This window comes from Drosophila gunungcola, assembly GCF_025200985.1.
Source record: "Drosophila gunungcola strain Sukarami chromosome 3L unlocalized genomic scaffold, Dgunungcola_SK_2 000003F, whole genome shotgun sequence".
NCBI classification, from domain to species: domain Eukaryota; kingdom Metazoa; phylum Arthropoda; class Insecta; order Diptera; family Drosophilidae; genus Drosophila; species Drosophila gunungcola.
The window spans coordinates 6,246,753-6,268,785 of record NW_026453179.1 but is presented as its reverse complement, the minus strand read 5'-3'; the positions used below and the strand labels follow the sequence as shown (position 1 = coordinate 6,268,785).

Here is a 22,033-nt window from a genome sequence, read left to right as displayed (position 1 = left end):
ATGAGCTAAATAAGATCCAAAAATCATGCGTCATTTTTGAATCTTCTTGAGCCAAAATGCAAACGGGTTTTGAAACATCTTCCCATCGAATAACCCTTTAAGCTCTTCCCTCAGGCAAGCGAATCCAGCAAATCAACGAACGCGAGGAAGTCAAATACTCTGCCGAGGAGAAGGAAGTCGAGGAATCCGAATCCGATGAGGAAGCTGCTAAGCGAACAGTGGCCGAGCGCCGTGAGAAGATTGTCAAACGACTGTCCGTAGAGCGATCCATCCCTGCCTCGACGCAAAAGAGAGAGATAAACCGCGAAATAACCGAAATCAAGCGGAAGAGTCTTATCGAGGACAAAAAGGCACATCACGAGTCCGAGATACTGATGCAACTGCCCGCCGACAATGTGATCATCAAGACAACTACAGTACCAGATCAAGTCATCAAGATGAAGATGGGCAAGATGGACTCAACCGAAGTCAGCAAGAGCGAGTTCGACAAGGAACTGACGCACAAGTTCAAGACATCCGGCCGCAGCTCGGAGGAGGAAGACCAGCCATCATCTCCAGACCAGACCGATAAAATTGTCCAGGACATCAGTGCTGCCGAAAAGAAGGAGAAAGATGGAGTCACCTTCAGTCGGGTGACCACCATAACCCGCCAAGAAGCTCGTGACATCACAGAGGATTTCCTGGAGATCGAGAAGCGCAGCCAACTCCCTGCTACTTCCACCACCGCAACAGTTCACGAGAAGTTTGTTGAAGAGGTCAAGGAAAAGACCAGTCCCCTGGCTTCAATGCCTCAGGAAACAGTAAAAGAGGTCCAGCAAGTTATCAGCGAGGTGACCGAAATCGCCAGCAAGAAGGTTGAGAACATTATAAGCACCTTCGAGACCAGTAAACCAGTGAAACCTACAGCAACCTTGCCCACTCAGGCGTCTGTCGAATCAACAAGGGTCAGCGATACAATTAAGCACCTGGAGGATACCAAGACAGTGACCCAGGAGCAATCGAAATCTGTCCAAATCATTGAAAGCTCAAGTATAGAGGAGACAATTGCCGAATTCGAAGCCAAGAAGGTCAAGTATGACTTCCATGGTGGAGAGCCCAAGACCCAGATCCCTAAGTTTACACGCAAGCCGAGCGAGGACTCGATGAAACCTACCGCAGCTCCACGTGCTACAGTTGAGTTCGACATTGATTCGGCGGCTGAGACCAAATCTGAGAAACCTGTCTCAAAGATACCAGTCAAGACAACACCAGCCGAAGCTCAAAAGATTGGTGAAGTGGATGCTAGGAAAATGACTCAAGACTTCCTGCAGGGCGAAAAACTGGCTGCCGAACCAAAGGCCGCCCCAGCAGCCAGTAAGATTCCCAAAGTGGAGCCGAGAAAATCAGTAGATAAGCAAGAGTTAAAGATCTTGGATGATGTTATCGCCTCTACAGCTACCATTATGACAGCAGGTCTGGGAACTGAACAGCTAAAGGACAAGCCCGTGGAACACCCAGAAATGATTGCTAAGGCTGAGACTCTCACCGAAAAGGTCTCCGAGCTGATTGACACATTCCACAAGATCGAGGAGAAGGTCACGAAGTCAGAGAAAACGTCGGAAATTTCCAGCAAAGTTGATGAGTTAGTCAAGATTGAAGATAAGTCCATATCTCATGTTCAACCAAAGGAGGATATAGTGGCGGAAAAGGTGGCCGAGGAAGTTGAAACATTCCACAAGATCGAAGAGCAAATCACAACCGCCGAGGCCCGCAAGCTCACCCACGATTTCCTCAGCATGGAGCAGCAAAGCCAATTACCGACCATTTCGCAGACCGCTGAGAAGCTCCTTGAATCCAGTTTGACATCCACAAGTGCATCGGAACCGGATTCACTAGTCACTGTGAAATCCTCACCGCCAGCCAGTAGGATACCTGTGGTGGAGCCCAGGAAAACCCTAATAGAAGAAACTAAAAAGCCTCTGACTGAGCCTGTACAGGCCACCGAAAAGAAACCCCTGAATGAGCGACAATTAACCGCTGATATCTTGAGCATGGAACAGCAAACTCAGCTCGTATCCGAACCTGCAAAGAACCTGGTTGAGGAAGTGACAAAGACAGCCGAACGACTGGTGGAACAGCCTAAAGAGCAAAAACCACGGAACGAGCGTCAGCTCACTGAAGATTTCCTAAACATGGAAAAGCAGACGCAGCTGCCTTCAAAGGTAATTGGCAGTGAGTCCAAGCTAAAAGAAGAGCTGATTGATGGCATTGAGTCAGCGGCCCCAGTTGGGGATGCATCACCTTTCCACACACCCAAGCTGACCACCACTGTGGTAGCTGAAGAGCACCAACATCTGATAAATGAATATGACAGTGACACCTTTGGCAAGCAAGCCACCGCTCCACAAACAGATTTAATCAAAGAGGAGGGACTAATTGCTCCAGTGTCCGCGGAACCACGGAAGTCGCTGACGGATGCTGAGTTCTGCAAATCGGTGGGCGAAACGATCACCAAGAAGATGAGCGTGGGCGTAATTGAAATATCTGATGAGCTCAAGAAAATAGGTAATTTATCCTTAAGTCATCTCCATTTATTACCAAATCTAATCACTGTTATTTTTTATGTACTTCTCCAGAGAGCGAAATCCCACATTCCCAGACTCCTCCACCAACACCGAGTGACACCAAAACCGACAAGCAGAGCGAGGAGCCCGAACTAATCAGTTTGGAACGTGGTATGTTGTTAATACTATGGATTACTCGTAATTCTTTGAGTGTACAACCAATTTCAATACAGATTACCTGGCCGACTCTGTGACCACACTGCATACGACCACAGAGTCCACTTTTGAACGCGTCTCTGCCATTACCAAAATTGGTAAGTGCGAATCATGAAATGGGTGGCTGCCTCTATGCTCAATTTCTATGCAATTTGTAACTGTTATGTAAACTTAATTTATATATTTTTTAGTTTTGCCTTTTTCGGTAAAAGAATATAAATCTGAAACCATTATTTTTGTACACCCTTCTTTTAACTTGAATTTTTATTTCAACTTTGCCACAATCCGTAGTGTTTCTTGAACTGTTTTTCAGTTTTGTCCCATTTCGTTTATCCCACTACTCTTTGTTCCTCTACATTTCGTTTTGATTTAAGTCCAAAGGCTTTTTGTATGCAAAGTACCATTCAACCATTAAACGATTGCGATCTAAGAACTGTTAGTTAGTTAAACTGTATCTATAAACTCGAACGGCAAACTGCTACTGTGTGTATCTTAATCAAAAAAATCTGTAAGTGCGGCAATAAATGTGCCATAAATTAAAACTAACAAGGGATTTCCCAATCCTAACATAACAAACGTCAAACTGAAGCGCATTGAATGAATGTAACCACGAAATCTCGCAGATACTTACTTGCACCAAAGCGAATGCCGCTAAGTTGGCAGATAATCCAATTACGTTAACACTGACGAAAGGTCGTAGAAGCATGGCTAATTGTCTGTCTGGCGCCTTTCTGCGGTGAATGCATAACATTCGGTGGTGTCAGTGTCAGTGGGCCAGGCAATCGATAGATCGAACCACGAATCGATTTTGCGTTAATAACTTTAACTTATTCCCGAAAGACTTTCCGATCGGTGATGGTTTCCTGTTGACCGGAGAAAGCCTATTAGTCCATTAGCACTCGGCAGGGAATCCACAGTTATTAGCAATCCCAGTAGTTCTTTACATAATTTTCGTCTGTTCAATCCACCGCAGGGTGGTGAGAAATATACCTTGCGCAGTTGTGTCATAGGTTCAGGGGGCAGCAGCTGGCGAAAGCCGAGCCGTGGCGTATACTTAATTTAATTTGCTTCTGCATTCTTTTAGTACAGCCATAGTCGCGCTTTTCGTGCAGATTTAGTCACGATTTTGAATTTCCCAAGAACGCGCGATCCGCAATTTAAACAGATTTGTGTCTCCCTAGTAGTTGCAACTACTTATATTGTGTTATATTGTTTTTTAAAAATAATTTATTTAAACAGAACGACTATTACTTGTATGAAGTGAACTATAAAAGTGTTGATTTGTGATTGTGGTTCATTCAATGCGCAACGGAATAAACTATTTAAATAAACTTAATTGAACACTAAAGTAACTTTAAGTCTATAGTATTTTAATGGTAAGTTCTCACGTATAATTACAATCAATTTGAAAAGTTGCCACAGTTTTCGGACCTAAGTTTATAAATTTTTGATGGGTATCGTTTTCTGATAGGTATCTCTCATTGTTTTCCTCTCAACTCTCATGGTATAACAATTACGTTTGCAATTTTAAACAAATATTTAAGCAATTGAGTTTATGGTTTTCAATTAACAACTGCAAGCTACAATTTAAATAATTCGATTTGTGTTTAACCTACGTAATAACCTTGTTTACTATACTCGTACTCAATTGGCAAATATATGTGATCTATGGATAAGACAAAGCATATTATCTACAATACTATTTATATTAACATTCGTTTAGCAATTACTAAGATTTTTTTCATTAAGATAAACACTTTTGGCATACTTTTGGATTTCTGAAATTAAAACAAACCAAATTGAAACTTCACCCGTATTGGGATCAGCAAGGAGCTGGGTTTCCACCAGCCGTCTTTCGATCTCCATATGAGGACTCATCGAAAAACGCTCCAATGAACCACCATGGCTTTCAGTTTGCAATATTTATGTTTGATTTGTTTTTCGCAAATAATTATGTGTTTTGTTTGCTTTTCGAAACTTTATCAATCCTTAACGAAAAAGCATATACTCACCATATATATAACGATAATAGTGTACTGTAACTGAATGTTAAGTCGAGTCACATCCAGATCCACTGTAGCATCTTTTATAGTATATAGCATAACAAACTCGTATTCGTACTCTTTGTCATTATTTGCGAATTTGAAAACCAACAGCAATAATTATATTAGCCACACAGTATAATCAATATATGATTTCTTTGCACCCAGAACCACCAACCCAGCGCGCTTCTTAATGTAATTGTTTTTTTATAGATCGCATTAAATATCGTACGAGTATGTGACATATGATGTCGTGGTTTGTTCTTAACCTTTCAATAATAGCTATTTCGATTTTTGATTTCATAATCAACATAAACTTTGCTTAAATATTTGCAAAACTAATCTATGCAAACGTAATCAGCTCGGCTCAAGTATTTAAGTGGAAGCATTGAATTTTATGCAGCATCCAAGATGAAATGGACACAATATTCCACGACCTCATATGCAGCATCTATTCGTATATATGTGAATGAAGCTCAGTTCAGCTAAGCCCAGCTCATTGCTGGTTTTGTTTAGCTAAGCTCCATCTGGCATCTGTTTAATGCGGAACAGATATTTTGATTTCGCTTCTGAACTAAATACTAAAGCATAAGCATTAAGTGCATGTTTGTGCCTGCTGCTGGGATTTTGGCGCAAAGCTTGTAGTGAGAATATATGTTCATACCTCTCAGTATGTATGTATGCCGGCCACTTATTTGCACTGTGTACATAGACTAACCCACCATAAAGAACCAATGGTTTGATTATTAATTGGTGTTAACTGTGTTTATATTGCCATGTTTTCTACTCCACTCTACTTCTAACCAAACCCTATTCTGCCATCCCTGGAATGCCTCAAACAGAGCACTTCAGTGTTCATAATGTAAAACCCGAAACCTTTACAAGAACAGATGAACCTGATAAGCTGCTTCATAGTGTGGTAGCTTTCCCCGATATTCAGAAATTGTACTCACAAGACACTACCTCATTTACAGAAATGAGTACAAGTAGTCAAACACCGAAGACGACAACATCGACGATCCTGACAGCACAAATAGATCGCACCAAAGTAGACTTAACAATTCCAGAGCAAGATCGGCTAAAGAAGGAGCTGAAGGATCACCCAGCAGTAGATGTAGGTGCAGATACAGAGAAAAATGCCAGTGATAGGGAGTATTTAGAGCAAATTATGGGCTGTGGCGACGTCAGACGCAAGATAATGCGTTTGGAAAGCAGTGGCAGCACAGAATCATTGGAGTCAATCGGCAAGCAAACCGCTGTGGGCCCCAAATATATAGGCGATAACATACCAGTGGTACGAGAGGTGGTGCAGAGCATTGAGGATAAGATCTGCAGTACAGTGGTGTCGGCCATTCCGTTTACTGTGCAGAAGCGGCAGCCCCACGAAGATAATGAGGAACCTGATGTAGTAGAGCTAGAAAAGCAAATACTAACGCCAGCGGACTTGGCCCTGGAAAATTTAATCGAGTGTGAGCCCCCCCTCAGGTGACAAAGATTTCACCCATCGAGGCTTTGGAGCGTGTGGGTATTGGCCTAAAAGAAATTGAAGAAAATGTTTGTGAAAAAGTTTGTGAGAAGCGCAAGGCCTTTGTGGTGGCTAAAGACTTATGTGAAACAGAAAAGACTTTAACAGAACAGGTAATAGATTTAAATAGGCAAGTAGAACAGGTACCTGCAAAGATTTTACCCGAAACTGTTGAGGAGCACTTAGGCATAGAAGTTAAGGATGTTATGGAAGCTTTACCGAAAGTAAGGGAAGTTGTGCAGGACTTCGAACGGCGTTATCCCGCATCGAGTCTTGAGGCTAAGCCGTTTAGTCCCCGAAAACGAGAAACCCCGGAACGTAATGCTGATGTTTCGTCTATAGAGCAGCAGATTTTAAGCGATGCCGATTTGATTTTTGATGTTTTGGGCTCTAAACACGTACCAGAGCAAAAGGTACAGTCGCCCGTTTCGTCAATGGAAAAGTCGAACGGCAGTACTGAAAATCTCGAAGACGTATGTGAAAAGAAATGCTCAAAACGCACAATCTCTGATATGGCAAAAGCCTTTGAAAACCCGAAAGAGGAAGAATCTCCATCAATTAAAAACGTTAAATCAGCAACAGTCATGTTTCTAGAACATGAGTCCGGAAAATTCGGTATTACAGGAAGTAATAAAGACTTTGAGGCTAAGGGTACTTTAAAAGAAGAACTAATAGGTATTGCAGACGGTCAAATTAGATTTTTAACAGAATGTGATAAACAAGAATTTCCAATAGAATCTATTAAAGATACTAAGCTGGTAGAATTTCCAAAAATTGCACACACCCTCGAACGGTTACATTCCATTTCTAAAACGGACATCGAGGATACAAAAGAGTTTGTCCACGAAGCTATTGAATATGAAGATAGAATGGATAGGCTTGTGGACCACAGATCACACCTAACAGCACTAAAAGGTAACCAAAACCTAGAAGTGGACATCCATGTCAAGTTTCCTACGCATGATAAAACAGACGAGCTTCAAACGTCTGTTGTCTCAATGACTGATACACAAAATATGTTTCCATCTGACAAGAAAAAAAGTGTAGATAAACAACCAACTGAAAGCGATAGTGATGAAGAGATGGACAATCTTAAAAAGATAAGCAAACTTAAGCATTTATCGAAAATTGAGCAACCATCCCTTTTAGATGAAACTAGAATCATCGAACCTACTCAAAATAGAGATATAACCAAGTTTCCAACAGCCAACACCATTATTGGGAGTGTTGAAAAATTCGGCAAATTCAAAGATAGTTTGAATGACCAAAGTCAGGAAGAGCTTGTAATTTTAGAACCTGAAAAACAGCATACGTCTCTTACCACAGTTACAAATACAAAATCCCTTATAAAAAATGATTTACAACTTCAAAAAGATTTTGATAACAAAGTAGAAAACATTTCATCAATTAAAGCCACAACAACTTTTAAAGCATCAAAAAATAATCTCAGCACCGACGATAAGATACCAACGAATTCAGCCAATGTGTCAGAAAGCCATCTTAAGAACGAAATGAAGGAAAGTAATGAAGATTTTGGCCTTCCTAAACCCAATGACAAGCCCGTTAGTGAACCAACTCCTTGTAAAACCCCTTTGAAATACAATGTGATGCCTGAGCCAGTTTCTGTTTTCAAAGCGGACGAAAGTTCAACAATTCAAACCGATAAAAAATTTGCAAGCACCATTTTAAAATCAATTATCGATGCTGGGGATAATTCCCCTGTTAAACCTGATGAAAAACCAAAGTCGCTTGACCTTCACGACGAAAAGATTCCAACTAGGATAGGAGATAATCCCAAATCTCTCATTGAGTTACTGAAGCCTAGTGTAAAGGTGTATTCGGACGATGAAAGTGATGAAGAGTTTCGCATTCCTAAGCCCAATGACAGGCCCGTTGAAAAATCATATAACTGGGTAGCCCCTATTACAAGCGATCCAGATAAGTCGTCTCTTAAAGACGATGCGAAGCCTAAGGAAAATACGGTTTCTAAGGCGGTAGAAAGTTTAACAACAATTGAAAGCAGTTTAACAAGCACCACTATTGAATCAATAAATAGCAAGATCAGAAAACCTATTGATCCCTTTGCAAGTTTAAAAGATGATCAGGTCCCAACCACCTTAGGCGATAAGCCCAAGTCACCAGTCGAATTAGTGACATCTTACCAGAAGGGGTATTCGGACGATGAAAGCGACGATGAGGTTGGTGTTCCTAAGTCTCAAGACAAGCCCGTTTCTCAGCCAGCTCCTTTAGTAACTTCTCTTATCGCTGCTGGGGTTAGATCTCCTGTTAAACCTGATGAAAAACCAAAGTCGCTTGACCTTCACGACGAAAAGATTCCAACTAAGATAGGAGACAAGCTCAAATCACCCATTGAGTCAGTGAAGCCTAGTGTGAAGGAGTATTCGGACGACGAAAGTGATGAAGAGTTTGGCATTCCTAAGGCCCATGACAAACCCGCTACTGAATCAACTGCCTGGGCAGCCCCTATTACTAGCGATTTAGATAAGTCGGCTCTTAAAGACGATGCGAAGCCTAAGGAAGTTATTGTTTTGAAGGCGGTAGAAAGTTCAACAACAATTCAAAGCAGTTTAACAAGCTCCACTATTGAATCAATAGATAGCAAGATCAGCAAACCTATAGATCCCTTTGCAAGTTTGAAAGATGATAAGGTCCCAACCACCTTAGGCGATAAGCCCAAGTCACCAGTCGAATTAGTGACATCTTACCAGAAGGGGTATTCGGACGATGAAAGCGACGATGAGGTTGGTGTTCCTAAGCCTCAAGACAAGCCCGTTTCTCAGCCAGCTCCTTTAGTAACTTCTCTTATCGATGCTGGGGTTAGATCTCCTGTTAAACCTGATGAAAAACCAAAGTCGCTTGACCTTCACGACGAAAAGATTCCAACTAAGATAGGAGACAAGCTCAAATCACCCATTGAGTCAGTGAAGCCTAGTGTGAAGGAGTATTCGGACGACGAAAGTGATGAAGAGTTTGGCATTCCTAAGGCCCATGACAAACCCGCTACTGAATCAACTGCCTGGGCAGCCCCTATTACTAGCGATTTAGATAAGTCGGCTCTTAAAGACGATGCGAAGCCTAAGGAAGTTATTCTTTTAAGGCAGGTTGAAAGTTCAACAACAATTCAAAGCAGTTTAACAAGCTCCACTATTGAATCAATAGATAGCAAGATCAGCAAACCTATAGATCCCTTTGCAAGTTTGAAAGATGATAAGGTCCCAACCACCTTAGGCGATAAGCCCAAGTCACCAGTCGAATTAGTGACATCTTACCAGAAGGGGTATTCGGACGATGAAAGCGACGATGAGGTTGGTGTTCCTAAGCCTCAAGACAAGCCCGTTTCTCAGCCAGCTCCTTTAGTAACTTCTCTTATCGATGCTGGGGTTAGATCTCCTGTTAAACCTGATGAAAAACCAAAGTCGCTTGACCTTCACGACGAAAAGATTCCAACTAAGATAGGAGACAAGCTCAAATCACCCATTGAGTCAGTGAAGCCTAGTGTGAAGGAGTATTCGGACGACGAAAGTGATGAAGAGTTTGGCATTCCTAAGGCCCATGACAAACCCGCTACTGAATCAACTGCCTGGGTAGCCCCTATTACTAGCGATTTAGATAAGTCGGCTCTTAAAGACGATGCGAAGCCTAAGGAAGTTATTGTTTTGAAGGCAATAGAAAGTTCAACAACAATTCAAAGCAGTTTAACAAGCTCCACTATTGAATCAATAGATAGCAAGATCAGCAAACCTATAGATCCCTTTGCAAGTTTGAAAGATGATAAGGTCCCAACCACCTTAGGCGATAAGCCCAAGTCACCAGTCGAATTAGTGACATCTTACCAGAAGGGGTATTCGGACGATGAAAGCGACGATGAGGTTGGTGTTCCTAAGCCTCAAGACAAGCCCGTTTCTCAGCCAGCTCCTTTAGTAACTTCTCTTATCGCTGCTGGGGTTAGATCTCCTGTTAAACCTGATGAAAAACCAAAGTCGCTTGACCTTCACGACGAAAAGATTCCAACTAAGATAGGAGACAAGCTCAAATCACCCATTGAGTCAGTGAAGCCTAGTGTGAAGGAGTATTCGGACGACGAAAGTGATGAAGAGTTTGGCATTCCTAAGGCCCATGACAAACCCGCTACTGAATCAACTGCCTGGGTAGCCCCTATTACTAGCGATTTAGATAAGTCGGCTCTTAAAGACGATGCGAAGCCTAAGGAAGTTATTCTTTTGAAGGCGGTTGAAAGTTCAACAACAATTCAAAGCAGTTTAACAAGCTCCACTATTGAATCAATAGATAGCAAGATCAGCAAACCTATAGATCCCTTTGCAAGTTTGAAAGATGATAAGGTCCCAACCACCTTAGGCGATAAGCCAAGTCACCAGTCGAATTAGTGACATCTTACCAGAAGGGGTATTCGGACGATGAAAGCGACGATGAGGTTGGTGTTCCTAAGCCTCAAGACAAGCCCGTTTCTCAGCCAGCTCCTTTAGTAACTTCTCTTATCGCTGCTGGGGTTAGATCTCCTGTTAAACCTGATGAAAAACCAAAGTCGCTTGACCTTCACGACGAAAAGATTCCAACTAAGATAGGAGACAAGCTCAAATCACCCATTGAGTCAGTGAAGCCTAGTGTGAAGGAGTATTCGGACGACGAAAGTGATGAAGAGTTTGGCATTCCTAAGGCCCATGACAAACCCGCTACTGAATCAACTGCCTGGGTAGCCCCTATTACTAGCGATTTAGATAAGTCGGCTCTTAAAGACGATGCGAAGCCTAAGGAAGTTATTGTTTTGAAGGCGGTAGAAAGTTCAACAACAATTCAAAGCAGTTTAACAAGCTCCACTATTGAATCAATAGATAGCAAGATCAGCAAACCTATAGATCCCTTGCAAGTTTGAAAGATGATAAGGTCCCAACCACCTTAGGCGATAAGCCCAAGTCACCAGTCGAATTAGTGACATCTTACCAGAAGGGGTATTCGGACGATGAAAGCGACGATGAGGTTGGTGTTCCTAAGCCTCAAGACAAGCCCGTTTCTCAGCCAGCTCCTTTAGTAACTTCTCTTATCGCTGCTGGGGTTAGATCTCCTGTTAAACCTGATGAAAAACCAAAGTCGCTTGACCTTCACGACGAAAAGATTCCAACTAAGATAGGAGACAAGCTCAAATCACCCATTGAGTCAGTGAAGCCTAGTGTAAAGGAGTATTCGGACGACGAAAGTGATGAAGAGTTTGGCATTCCTAAGGCCCATGACAAACCCGGTACTGAATCAACTGCCTGGGCAGCCCCTATTACTAGCGGTCCAGATAAGTCGGCTCTTAAAGACGATGCGAAGCCTAAGGAAGTTATTCTTTTGAAGGAGGTTGAAAGTTCAACAACAATTCAAAGCAGTTTAACAAGCTCCACTATTGAATCAATAGATAGCAAGATCAGCAAACCTATAGATCCCTTTGCAAGTTTGAAAGATGATATGGTCCCAACCACCTTAGGCGATAAGCCCAAGTCACCAGTCGAATTAGTGACATCTTACCAGAAGGGGTATTCGGACGATGAAAGCGACGATGAGGTTGGTGTTCCTAAGCCTCAAGACAAGCCCGTTTCTCAGCCAGCTCCTTTAGTAACTTCTCTTATCGCTGCTGGGGTTAGATCTCCTGTTAAACCTGATGAAAAACCAAAGTCGCTTGACCTTCACGACGAAAAGATTCCAACTAAGATAGGAGACAAGCTCAAATCACCCATTGAGTCAGTGAAGCCTAGTGTGAAGGAGTATTCGGACGACGAAAGTGATGAAGAGTTTGGCATTCCTAAGGCCCATGACAAACCCGCTACTGAATCAACTGCCTGGGCAGCCCCTATTACTAGCGATTCAGATAAGTCGGCTCTTAAAGACGATGCGAAGCCTAAGGAAGTTATTGTTTTGAAGGCGGTAGAAAGTTCAACAACAATTCAAAGCAGTTTAACAAGCTCCACTATTGAATCAATAGATAGCAAGATCAGCAAACCTATAGATCCCTTTGCAAGTTTGAAAGATGATAAGGTCCCAACCACCTTAGGCGATAAGCCCAAGTCACCAGTCGAATTAGTGACATCTTACCAGAAGGGGTATTCGGACGATGAAAGCGACGATGAGGTTGGTGTTCCTAAGCCTCAAGACAAGCCCGTTTCTCAGCCAGCTCCTTTAGTAACTTCTCTTATCGCTGCTGGGGTTAGATCTCCTGTTAAACCTGATGAAAAACCAAAGTCGCTTGACCTTCACGACGAAAAGATTCCAACTAAGATAGGAGACAAGCTCAAATCACCCATTGAGTCAGTGAAGCCTAGTGTGAAGGAGTATTCGGACGACGAAAGTGATGAAGAGTTTGGCATTCCTAAGGCCCATGACAAACCCGCTACTGAATCAACTGCCTGGGCAGCCCCTATTACTAGCGATTTAGATAAGTCGGCTCTTAAAGACGATGCGAAGCCTAAGGAAGTTATTCTTTTGAAGGCGGTTGAAAGTTCAACAACAATTCAAAGCAGTTTAACAAGCTCCACTATTGAATCAATAGATAGCAAGATCAGCAAACCTATAGATCCCTTTGCAAGTTTGAAAGATGATAAGGTCCCAACCACCTTAGGCGATAAGCCCAAGTCACCAGTCGAATTAGTGACATCTTACCAGAAGGGGTATTCGGACGATGAAAGCGACGATGAGGTTGGTGTTCCTAAGCCTCAAGACAAGCCCGTTTCTCAGCCAGCTCCTTTAGTAACTTCTCTTATCGATGCTGGGGTTAGATCTCCTGTTAAACCTGATGAAAAACCAAAGTCGCTTGACCTTCACGACGAAAAGATTCCAACTAAGATAGGAGACAAGCTCAAATCACCCATTGAGTCAGTGAAGCCTAGTGTGAAGGAGTATTCGGACGACGAAAGTGATGAAGAGTTTGGCATTCCTAAGGCCCATGACAAACCCGCTACTGAATCAACTGCCTGGGTAGCCCCTATTACTAGCGATTTAGATAAGTCGGCTCTTAAAGACGATGCGAAGCCTAAGGAAGTTATTGTTTTGAAGGCAGGTAGAAAGTTCAACAACAATTCAAAGCAGTTTAACAAGCTCCACTATTGAATCAATAGATAGCAAGATCAGCAAACCTATAGATCCCTTTGCAAGTTTGAAAGATGATAAGGTCCCAACCACCTTAGGCGATAAGCCCAAGTCACCAGTCGAATTAGTGACATCTTACCAGAAGGGGTATTCGGACGATGAAAGCGACGATGAGGTTGGTGTTCCTAAGCCTCAAGACAAGCCCGTTTCTCAGCCAGCTCCTTTAGTAACTTCTCTTATCGCTGCTGGGGTTAGATCTCCTGTTAAACCTGATGAAAAACCAAAGTCGCTTGACCTTCACGACGAAAAGATTCCAACTAAGATAGGAGACAAGCTCAAATCACCCATTGAGTCAGTGAAGCCTAGTGTAAAGGAGTATTCGGACGACGAAAGTGATGAAGAGTTTGGCATTCCTAAGGCCCATGACAAACCCGGTACTGAATCAACTGCCTGGGCAGCCCCTATTACTAGCGGTCCAGATAAGTCGGCTCTTAAAGACGATGCGAAGCCTAAGGAAGTTATTCTTTTGAAGGAGGTTGAAAGTTCAACAACAATTCAAAGCAGTTTAACAAGCTCCACTATTGAATCAATAGATAGCAAGATCAGCAAACCTATAGATCCCTTTGCAAGTTTGAAAGATGATATGGTCCCAACCACCTTAGGCGATAAGCCCAAGTCACCAGTCGAATTAGTGACATCTTACCAGAAGGGGTATTCGGACGATGAAAGCGACGATGAGGTTGGTGTTCCTAAGCCTCAAGACAAGCCCGTTTCTCAGCCAGCTCCTTTAGTAACTTCTCTTATCGATGCTGGGGTTAGATCTCCTGTTAAACCTGATGAAAAACCAAAGTCGCTTGACCTTCACGACGAAAAGATTCCAACTAAGATAGGAGACAAGCTCAAATCACCCATTGAGTCAGTGAAGCCTAGTGTGAAGGAGTATTCGGACGACGAAAGTGATGAAGAGTTTGGCATTCCTAAGGCCCATGACAAACCCGCTACTGAATCAACTGCCTGGGAAGCCCCTATTACTAGCGATTTAGATAAGTCGGCTCTTAAAGACGATGCGAAGCCTAAGGAAGTTATTGTTTTGAAGGCAGGTTAGAAAGTTCAACAACAATTCAAAGCAGTTTAACAAGCTCCACTATTGAATCAATAGATAGCAAGATCAGCAAACCTATAGATCCCTTTGCAAGTTTGAAAGATGATAAGGTCCCAACCACCTTAGGCGATAAGCCCAAGTCACCAGTCGAATTAGTGACATCTTACCAGAAGGGGTATTCGGACGATGAAAGCGACGATGAGGTTGGTGTTCCTAAGCCTCAAGACAAGCCCGTTTCTCAGCCAGCTCCTTTAGTAACTTCTCTTATCGCTGCTGGGGTTAGATCTCCTGTTAAACCTGATGAAAAACCAAAGTCGCTTGACCTTCACGACGAAAAGATTCCAACTAAGATAGGAGACAAGCTCAAATCACCCATTGAGTCAGTGAAGCCTAGTGTGAAGGAGTATTCGGACGACGAAAGTGATGAAGAGTTTGGCATTCCTAAGGCCCATGACAAACCCGGTACTGAATCAACTGCCTGGGCAGCCCCTATTACTAGCGAGTTCAGATAAGTCGGCTCTTAAAGACGATGCGAAGCCTAAGGAAGTTATTCTTTTGAAGGAGGTTGAAAGTTCAACAACAATTCAAAGCAGTTTAACAAGCCCCCACTATTGAATCAATAGATAGCAAGATCAGCAAACCTATAATTCCCGTTGCAAGTTTGAAAGATGATATGGTCCCAACCACCTTAGGCGATAAGCCCAGGTCACCAGTCGAATTAGTGACATCTTACCAGAAGGGGTATTCGGACGATGAAAGCGACGATGAGGTTGGTGTTCCTAAGCCTCAAGACAAGCCCGTTTCTCAGCCAGCTCCTTTAGTAACTTCTCTTATCGATGCTGGTGTTATAGCTCCTGGTAAAACTGATGAGAAACCAAAGTCACTTGACCTTCACGACGAAAAGATTCCAACTAAGATAGGAGACAAGCTCAAATCACCCATTGAGTCAGTGAAGCCTAGTGTAAGGAGTATTCGGACGACGAAAGTGATGAAGAGTTTGGCATTCCTAAGGCCCATGACAAACCCGGTACTGAATCAACTGCCTGGGCAGCCCCTATTACTAGCGGTCCAGATAAGTCGGCTCTTAAAGACGATGCGAAGCCTAAGGAAGTTATTCTTTTGAAGGAGGTTGAAAGTTCAACAACAATTCAAAGCAGTTTAACAAGCTCCACTATTGAATCAATAGATAGCAAGATCAGCAAACCTATAGATCCCTTTGCAAGTTTGAAAGATGATATGGTCCCAACCACCTTAGGCGATAAGCCCAGGTCACCAGTCGAATTAGTGACATCTTACCAGAAGGGGTATTCGGACGATGAAAGCGACGATGAGGTTGGTGTTCCTAAGCCTCAAGACAAGCCCGTTTCTCAGCCAGCTCCTTTAGTAACTTCTCTTATCGCTGCTGGGGTTAGATCTCCTGTTAAACCTGATGAAAAACCAAAGTCGCTTGACCTTCACGACGAAAAGATTCCAACTAAGATAGGAGACAAGCTCAAATCACCCATTGAGTCAGTGAAGCCTAGTGTGAAGGAGTATTCGGACGACGAAAGTGATGAAGAGTTTGGCATTCCTAAGGCCCATGACAAACCCGCTACTGAATCAACTGCCTGGGAAGCCCCTATTACTAGCGATTTAGATAAGTCGGCTCTTAAAGACGATGCGAAGCCTAAGGAAGTTATTGTTTTGAAGGCAGTAGAAAGTTCAACAACAATTCAAAGCAGTTTAACAAGCTCCACTATTGAATCAATAGATAGCAAGATTAGCAAACCTGTAGATCCCTTTGCAATTTTGAAAGATGATAAGGTCCCAACCACCTTAGGCGATAAGCCCAAGTCACCAGTCGAATTAGTGACATCTTACCAGAAGGGGTATTCGGACGATGAAAGCGACGATGAGGTTGGTGTTCCTAAGCCTCAAGACAAGCCCGTTTCTCAGCCAGCTCCTTTAGTAACTTCTCTTATCGCTGCTGGGGTTAGATCTCCTGTTAAACCTGATGAAAAACCAAAGTCGCTTGACCTTCACGACGAAAAGATTCCAACTAAGATAGGAGACAAGCTCAAATCACCCATTGAGTCAGTGAAGCCTTGTGTAAAGGAGTATTCGGACGACAAAAGTGATGAAGAGTTTGGCATTCCTAAGGCCCATGACAAACCCGGTACTGAATCAACTGCCTGGGCAGCCCCTATTACTAGCGGTCCAGATAAGTCGGCTTTAAAGACGATGCGAAGCCTAAGGAAGTTATTCTTTTGAAGGAGGTTGAAAGTTCAACAACAATTCAAAGCAGTTTAACAAGCTCCACTATTGAATCAATAGATAGCAAGATCAGCAAACCTATAATTCCCGTTGCAAGTTTGAAAGATGATATGGTCCCAACCACCTTAGGCGATAAGCCCAGGTCACCAGTCGAATTAGTGACATCTTACCAGAAGGGGTATTCGGACGATGAAAGCGACGATGAGGTTGGTGTTCCTAAGCCTCAAGACAAGCCCGTTTCTCAGCCAGCTCCTTTAGTAACTTCTCTTATCGATGCTGGTGTTATAGCTCCTGGTAAAACTGATGAGAAACCAAAGTCACTTGACCTTCACGACGAAAAGATTCCAACTAAGATAGGAGACAAGCTCAAATCACCCATTGAGTCAGTGAAGCCTAGTGTGAAGGAGTATTCGGACGACGAAAGTGATGAAGAGTTTGGCATTCCTAAGGCCCATGACAAACCCGGTACTGAATCAACTGCCTGGGCAGCCCCTATTACTAGCGGTCCAGATAAGTCGGCTCTTAAAGACGATGCGAAGCCTAAGGAAGTTATTCTTTTGAAGGAGGTTGAAAGTTCAACAACAATTCAAAGCAGTTTAACAAGCTCCACTATTGAATCAATAGATAGCAAGATCAGCAAACCTATAGATCCCTTTGCAAGTTTGAAAGATGATATGGTCCCAACCACCTTAGGCGATAAGCCCAGGTCACCAGTCGAATTAGTGACATCTTACCAGAAGGGGTATTCGGACGATGAAAGCGACGATGAGGTTGGTGTTCCTAAGCCTCAAGACAAGCCCGTTTCTCAGCCAGCTCCTTTAGTAACTTCTCTTATCGATGCTGGGGTTAGATCTCCTGTTAAACCTGATGAAAAACCAAAGTCGCTTGACCTTCACGATGAAAAGATTCCAACTAAGATAGGAGACAAGCTCAAATCACCCATTGAGTCAGTGAAGCCTAGTGTGAAGGAGTATTCGGACGACGAAAGTGATGCAGAGTTTGGCATTCCTAAGGCCCATGACAAACCCGCTACTGAATCAACTGCCTGGGAAGCCCCTATTACTAGCGATTTAGATAAGTCGGCTCTTAAAGACGATGCGAAGCCTAAGGAAGTTATTGTTTTGAAGGCAATAGAAAGTTCAACAACAATTCAAAGCAGTTTAACAAGCTCCACTATTGAATCAATAGATAGCAAGATTAGCAAACCTGTAGATCCCTTTGCAATTTTGAAAAATGATAAGGTCCCAACCACCTTAGGCGATAAGCCCAAGTCACCAGTCGAATTACTGACATCTTACCAGAAGGGGTATTCGGACGATGAAAGCGACGATGAGGTTGGTGTTCCTAAGCCTCAAGACAAGCCCGTTTCTCAGCCAGCTCCTTTAGTAACTTCTCTTATCGCTGCTGGGGTTAGATCTCCTGTTAAACCTGATGAAAAACCAAAGTCGCTTGACCTTCACGACGAAAAGATTCCAACTAAGATAGGAGACAAGCTCAAATCACCCATTGAGTCAGTGAAGCCTTGTGTAAAGGAGTATTCGGACGACAAAAGTGATGAAGAGTTTGGCATTCCTAAGGCCCATGACAAACCCGGTACTGAATCAACTGCCTGGGCAGCCCCTATTACTAGCGGTCCAGATAAGTCGGCTTTTAAAGACGATGCGAAGCCTAAGGAAGTTATTCTTTTGAAGGAGGTTGAAAGTTCAACAACAATTCAAAGCAGTTTAACAAGCTCCACTATTGAATCAATAGATAGCAAGATTAGCAAACCTGTAGATCCCTTTGCAATTTTGAAAGATGATAAGGTCCCAACCACCTTAGGCGATAAGCCCAAGTCACCAGTCGAATTAGTGACATCTTACCAGAAGGGGTATTCGGACGATGAAAGCGACGATGAGGTTGGTGTTCCTAAGCCTCAAGACAAGCCCGTTTCTCAGCCAGCTCCTTTAGTAACTTCTCTTATCGCTGCTGGGGTTAGATCTCCTGTTAAACCTGATGAAAAACCAAAGTCGCTTGACCTTCACGACGAAAAGATTCCAACTAAGATAGGAGACAAGCTCAAATCACCCATTGAGTCAGTGAAGCCTTGTGTAAAGGAGTATTCGGACGACAAAAGTGATGAAGAGTTTGGCATTCCTAAGGCCCATGACAAACCCGGTACTGAATCAACTGCCTGGGCAGCCCCTATTACTAGCGGTCCAGATAAGTCGGCTTTAAAGACGATGCGAAGCCTAAGGAAGTTATTCTTTTGAAGGAGGTTGAAAGTTCAACAACAATTCAAAGCAGTTTAACAAGCCCCACTATTGAATCAATAGATAGCAAGATCAGCAAACCTATAATTCCCGTTGCAAGTTTGAAAGATGATATGGTCCCAACCACCTTAGGCGATAAGCCCAGGTCACCAGTCGAATTAGTGACATCTTACCAGAAGGGGTATTCGGACGATGAAAGCGACGATGAGGTTGGTGTTCCTAAGCCTCAAGACAAGCCCGTTTCTCAGCCAGCTCCTTTAGTAACTTCTCTTATCGATGCTGGTGTTATAGCTCCTGGTAAAACTGATGAGAAACCAAAGTCACTTGACCTTCACGACGAAAAGATTCCAACTAAGATAGGAGACAAGCTCAAATCACCCATTGAGTCAGTGAAGCCTAGTGTGAAGGAGTATTCGGACGACGAAAGTGATGAAGAGTTTGGCATTCCTAAGGCCCATGACAAACCCGGTACTGAATCAACTGCCTGGGAAGCCCCTATTACTAGCGATTTAGATAAGTCGGCTCTTAAAGACGATGCGAAGCCTAAGGAAGTTATTCTTTTGAAGGAGGTTGAAAGTTCAACAACAATTCAAAGCAGTTTAACAAGCTCCACTATTGAATCAATAGATAGCAAGATCAGCAAACCTATAGATCCCTTTGCAAGTTTGAAAGATGATATGGTCCCAACCACCTTAGGCGATAAGCCCAGGTCACCAGTCGAATTAGTGACATCTTACCAGAAGGGGTATTCGGACGATGAAAGCGACGATGAGGTTGGTGTTCCTAAGCCTCAAGACAAGCCCGTTTCTCAGCCAGCTCCTTTAGTAACTTCTCTTATCGATGCTGGGGTTAGATCTCCTGTTAAACCTGATGAAAAACCAAAGTCGCTTGACCTTCACGATGAAAAGATTCCAACTAAGATAGGAGACAAGCTCAAATCACCCATTGAGTCAGTGAAGCCTAGTGTGAAGGAGTATTCGGACGACGAAAGTGATGCAGAGTTTGGCATTCCTAAGGCCCATGACAAACCCGCTACTGAATCAACTGCCTGGGAAGCCCCTATTACTAGCGATTTAGATAAGTCGGCTCTTAAAGACGATGCGAAGCCTAAGGAAGTTATTGTTTTGAAGGCAATAGAAAGTTCAACAACAATTCAAAGCAGTTTAACAAGCTCCACTATTGAATCAATAGATAGCAAGATTAGCAAACCTGTAGATCCCTTTGCAATTTTGAAAGATGATAAGGTCCTAACCACCTTAGGCGATAAGCCCAAGTCACCAGTCGAATTAGTGACATCTTACCAGAAGGGGTATTCGGACGATGAAAGCGACGATGAGGTTGGTGTTCCTAAGCCTCAAGACAAGCCCGTTTCTCAGCCAGCTCCTTTAGTAACTTCTCTTATCGCTGCTGGGGTTAGATCTCCTGTTAAACCTGATGAAAAACCAAAGTCACTTGACCTTCACGACGAAAAGATTCCAACTAAGATAGGAGACAAGCTCAAATCACCCATTGAGTCAGTGAAGCCTAGTGTGAAGGAGTATTCGGACGACGAAAGTGATGAAGAGTTTGGCATTCCTAAGGCCCATGACAAACCCGGTACTGAATCAACTGCCTGGGTAGCCCCTATTACTAGCGATTTAGATAAGTCGGCTCTTAAAGACGATGCGGAGCCTAAGGAAGTTATTCTTTTAAAGGCGGTTGAAAGTTCAACAACAATTCAAAGCAGTTCAACAAGCACCACTATTGAATCAATAGATAGCAAGATCAGCAAACCTATAGATCCCTTTGCAAGTTTGAAAGATGATAAGGTCCCAAACACCTTAGGCGACAAGCCCAAGTCACCAGTCGAATTAGTGACATCTTACCAGAAGGGGTATTCGGACGATGAAAGCGACGATGAGGTTGGTGTTCCTAAGCCTCAAGACAAGCCCGTTTCTCAGCCAGCTCCTTTAGTAACTTCTCTTATCGATGCTGGGGTTATAGCTCCTGGTAAAACTGATGAAAATCCAAAGTCGCTTGACCTTCACGACGAAAAGATTCCAACTAAGTTAGGAGACAAGATCAAATCACCCATTGAGTCAGTGAAGCCTAATGTGAAGGAGTATTCGGACGACGAAAGTGATGAAGAGTTTAGCATTCCTAAGGCCCATGACAAACCCGGTACTGAATCAACTGCCTGGGTAGCCCCTATTACTAGCGATTTAGATAAGTCGACTCTTAAAGACGATGCGAAGCCTAAGGAAGTTACTGTTTTCAAGGCGGTAGAAAGTTCAACAACAATTCAAAGCAGTTTAACAAGCTCCACTATTGAAACAATAGATAGCAAGATCAGCAAACCTATAGATCCCTTTGCAAGTTTGAAAGATAATAGGGTCCCAAACACCTTAGGCGATAAGCCCAAGTCACCAGTCGAAATAGTGACATCTTACCAGAAGGGGTATTCGGACGATGAAAGCGACGATAAGGTTGGTGTTCCTAAGCCTCAAGACAAGCCCGTTTCACAGCCAGCTCCTTTAGTAACTTCTCTTATCGATGCTGGGGTTAGATCTCCTGTTAAACCTGATGAAAAACCAAAGTCGCTTGACCTTCACGACGAAAAGATTCCAACTAAGATAGGAGACAAGCTCAAATCACCCATTGAGTCAGTGAAGCCTAGTGTGAAGGAGAATTCGGACGACGAAAGTGATGAAGAGTATGGCATTCCTAAGGCCCTTGACAAACCCGCTACTGAATCAACTGCCTGGGCAGCCCCTATTACTAGCGATTTAGATAAGTCGGCTCTTAAAGACGATGCGAAGCCTAAGGAAGTTATTCTTTTAAAGGCGGTTGAAAGTTCAACAACAATTCAAAGCAGTTTCAACAAGCACCACTATTGAATCAATAGATAGCAAGATCAGCAAACCTATAGATCCCTTTGGCAAGTTTGAAAGATGATAAGGTCCCACCCACCTTAGGCGACAAGCCCAAGTCACCAGTCGAATTAGTGACATCTTACCAGAAGG

At 43.1% G+C, this 22,033-nt stretch overlaps 2 protein-coding genes across 2 annotated transcripts in view; both read left to right on the top strand.

Moving 5' to 3' along the window:
• The window catches only part of LOC128258821 (ankyrin-2), a 61,215-nt gene that overhangs the window by 21,517 nt on the left and 17,665 nt on the right, over window positions 1-22,033 (top strand). The window contains 3 exon segments of the mRNA XM_052990723.1: window positions 115-2,544; window positions 2,616-2,714; window positions 2,777-2,857. Coding sequence (XP_052846683.1) covers window positions 115-2,544; window positions 2,616-2,714; window positions 2,777-2,857 — 2,610 coding nt within the window.
• LOC128258828 (uncharacterized) overlaps window positions 2,888-22,033 on the top strand; it is a 28,807-nt gene continuing 9,661 nt past the window's right edge. The window contains exon 1 of the mRNA XM_052990735.1: window positions 2,888-4,135. The gene's annotated coding sequence lies outside the window, so the exon portion shown is untranslated. The remainder of the gene's footprint in view (window positions 4,136-22,033) is intronic.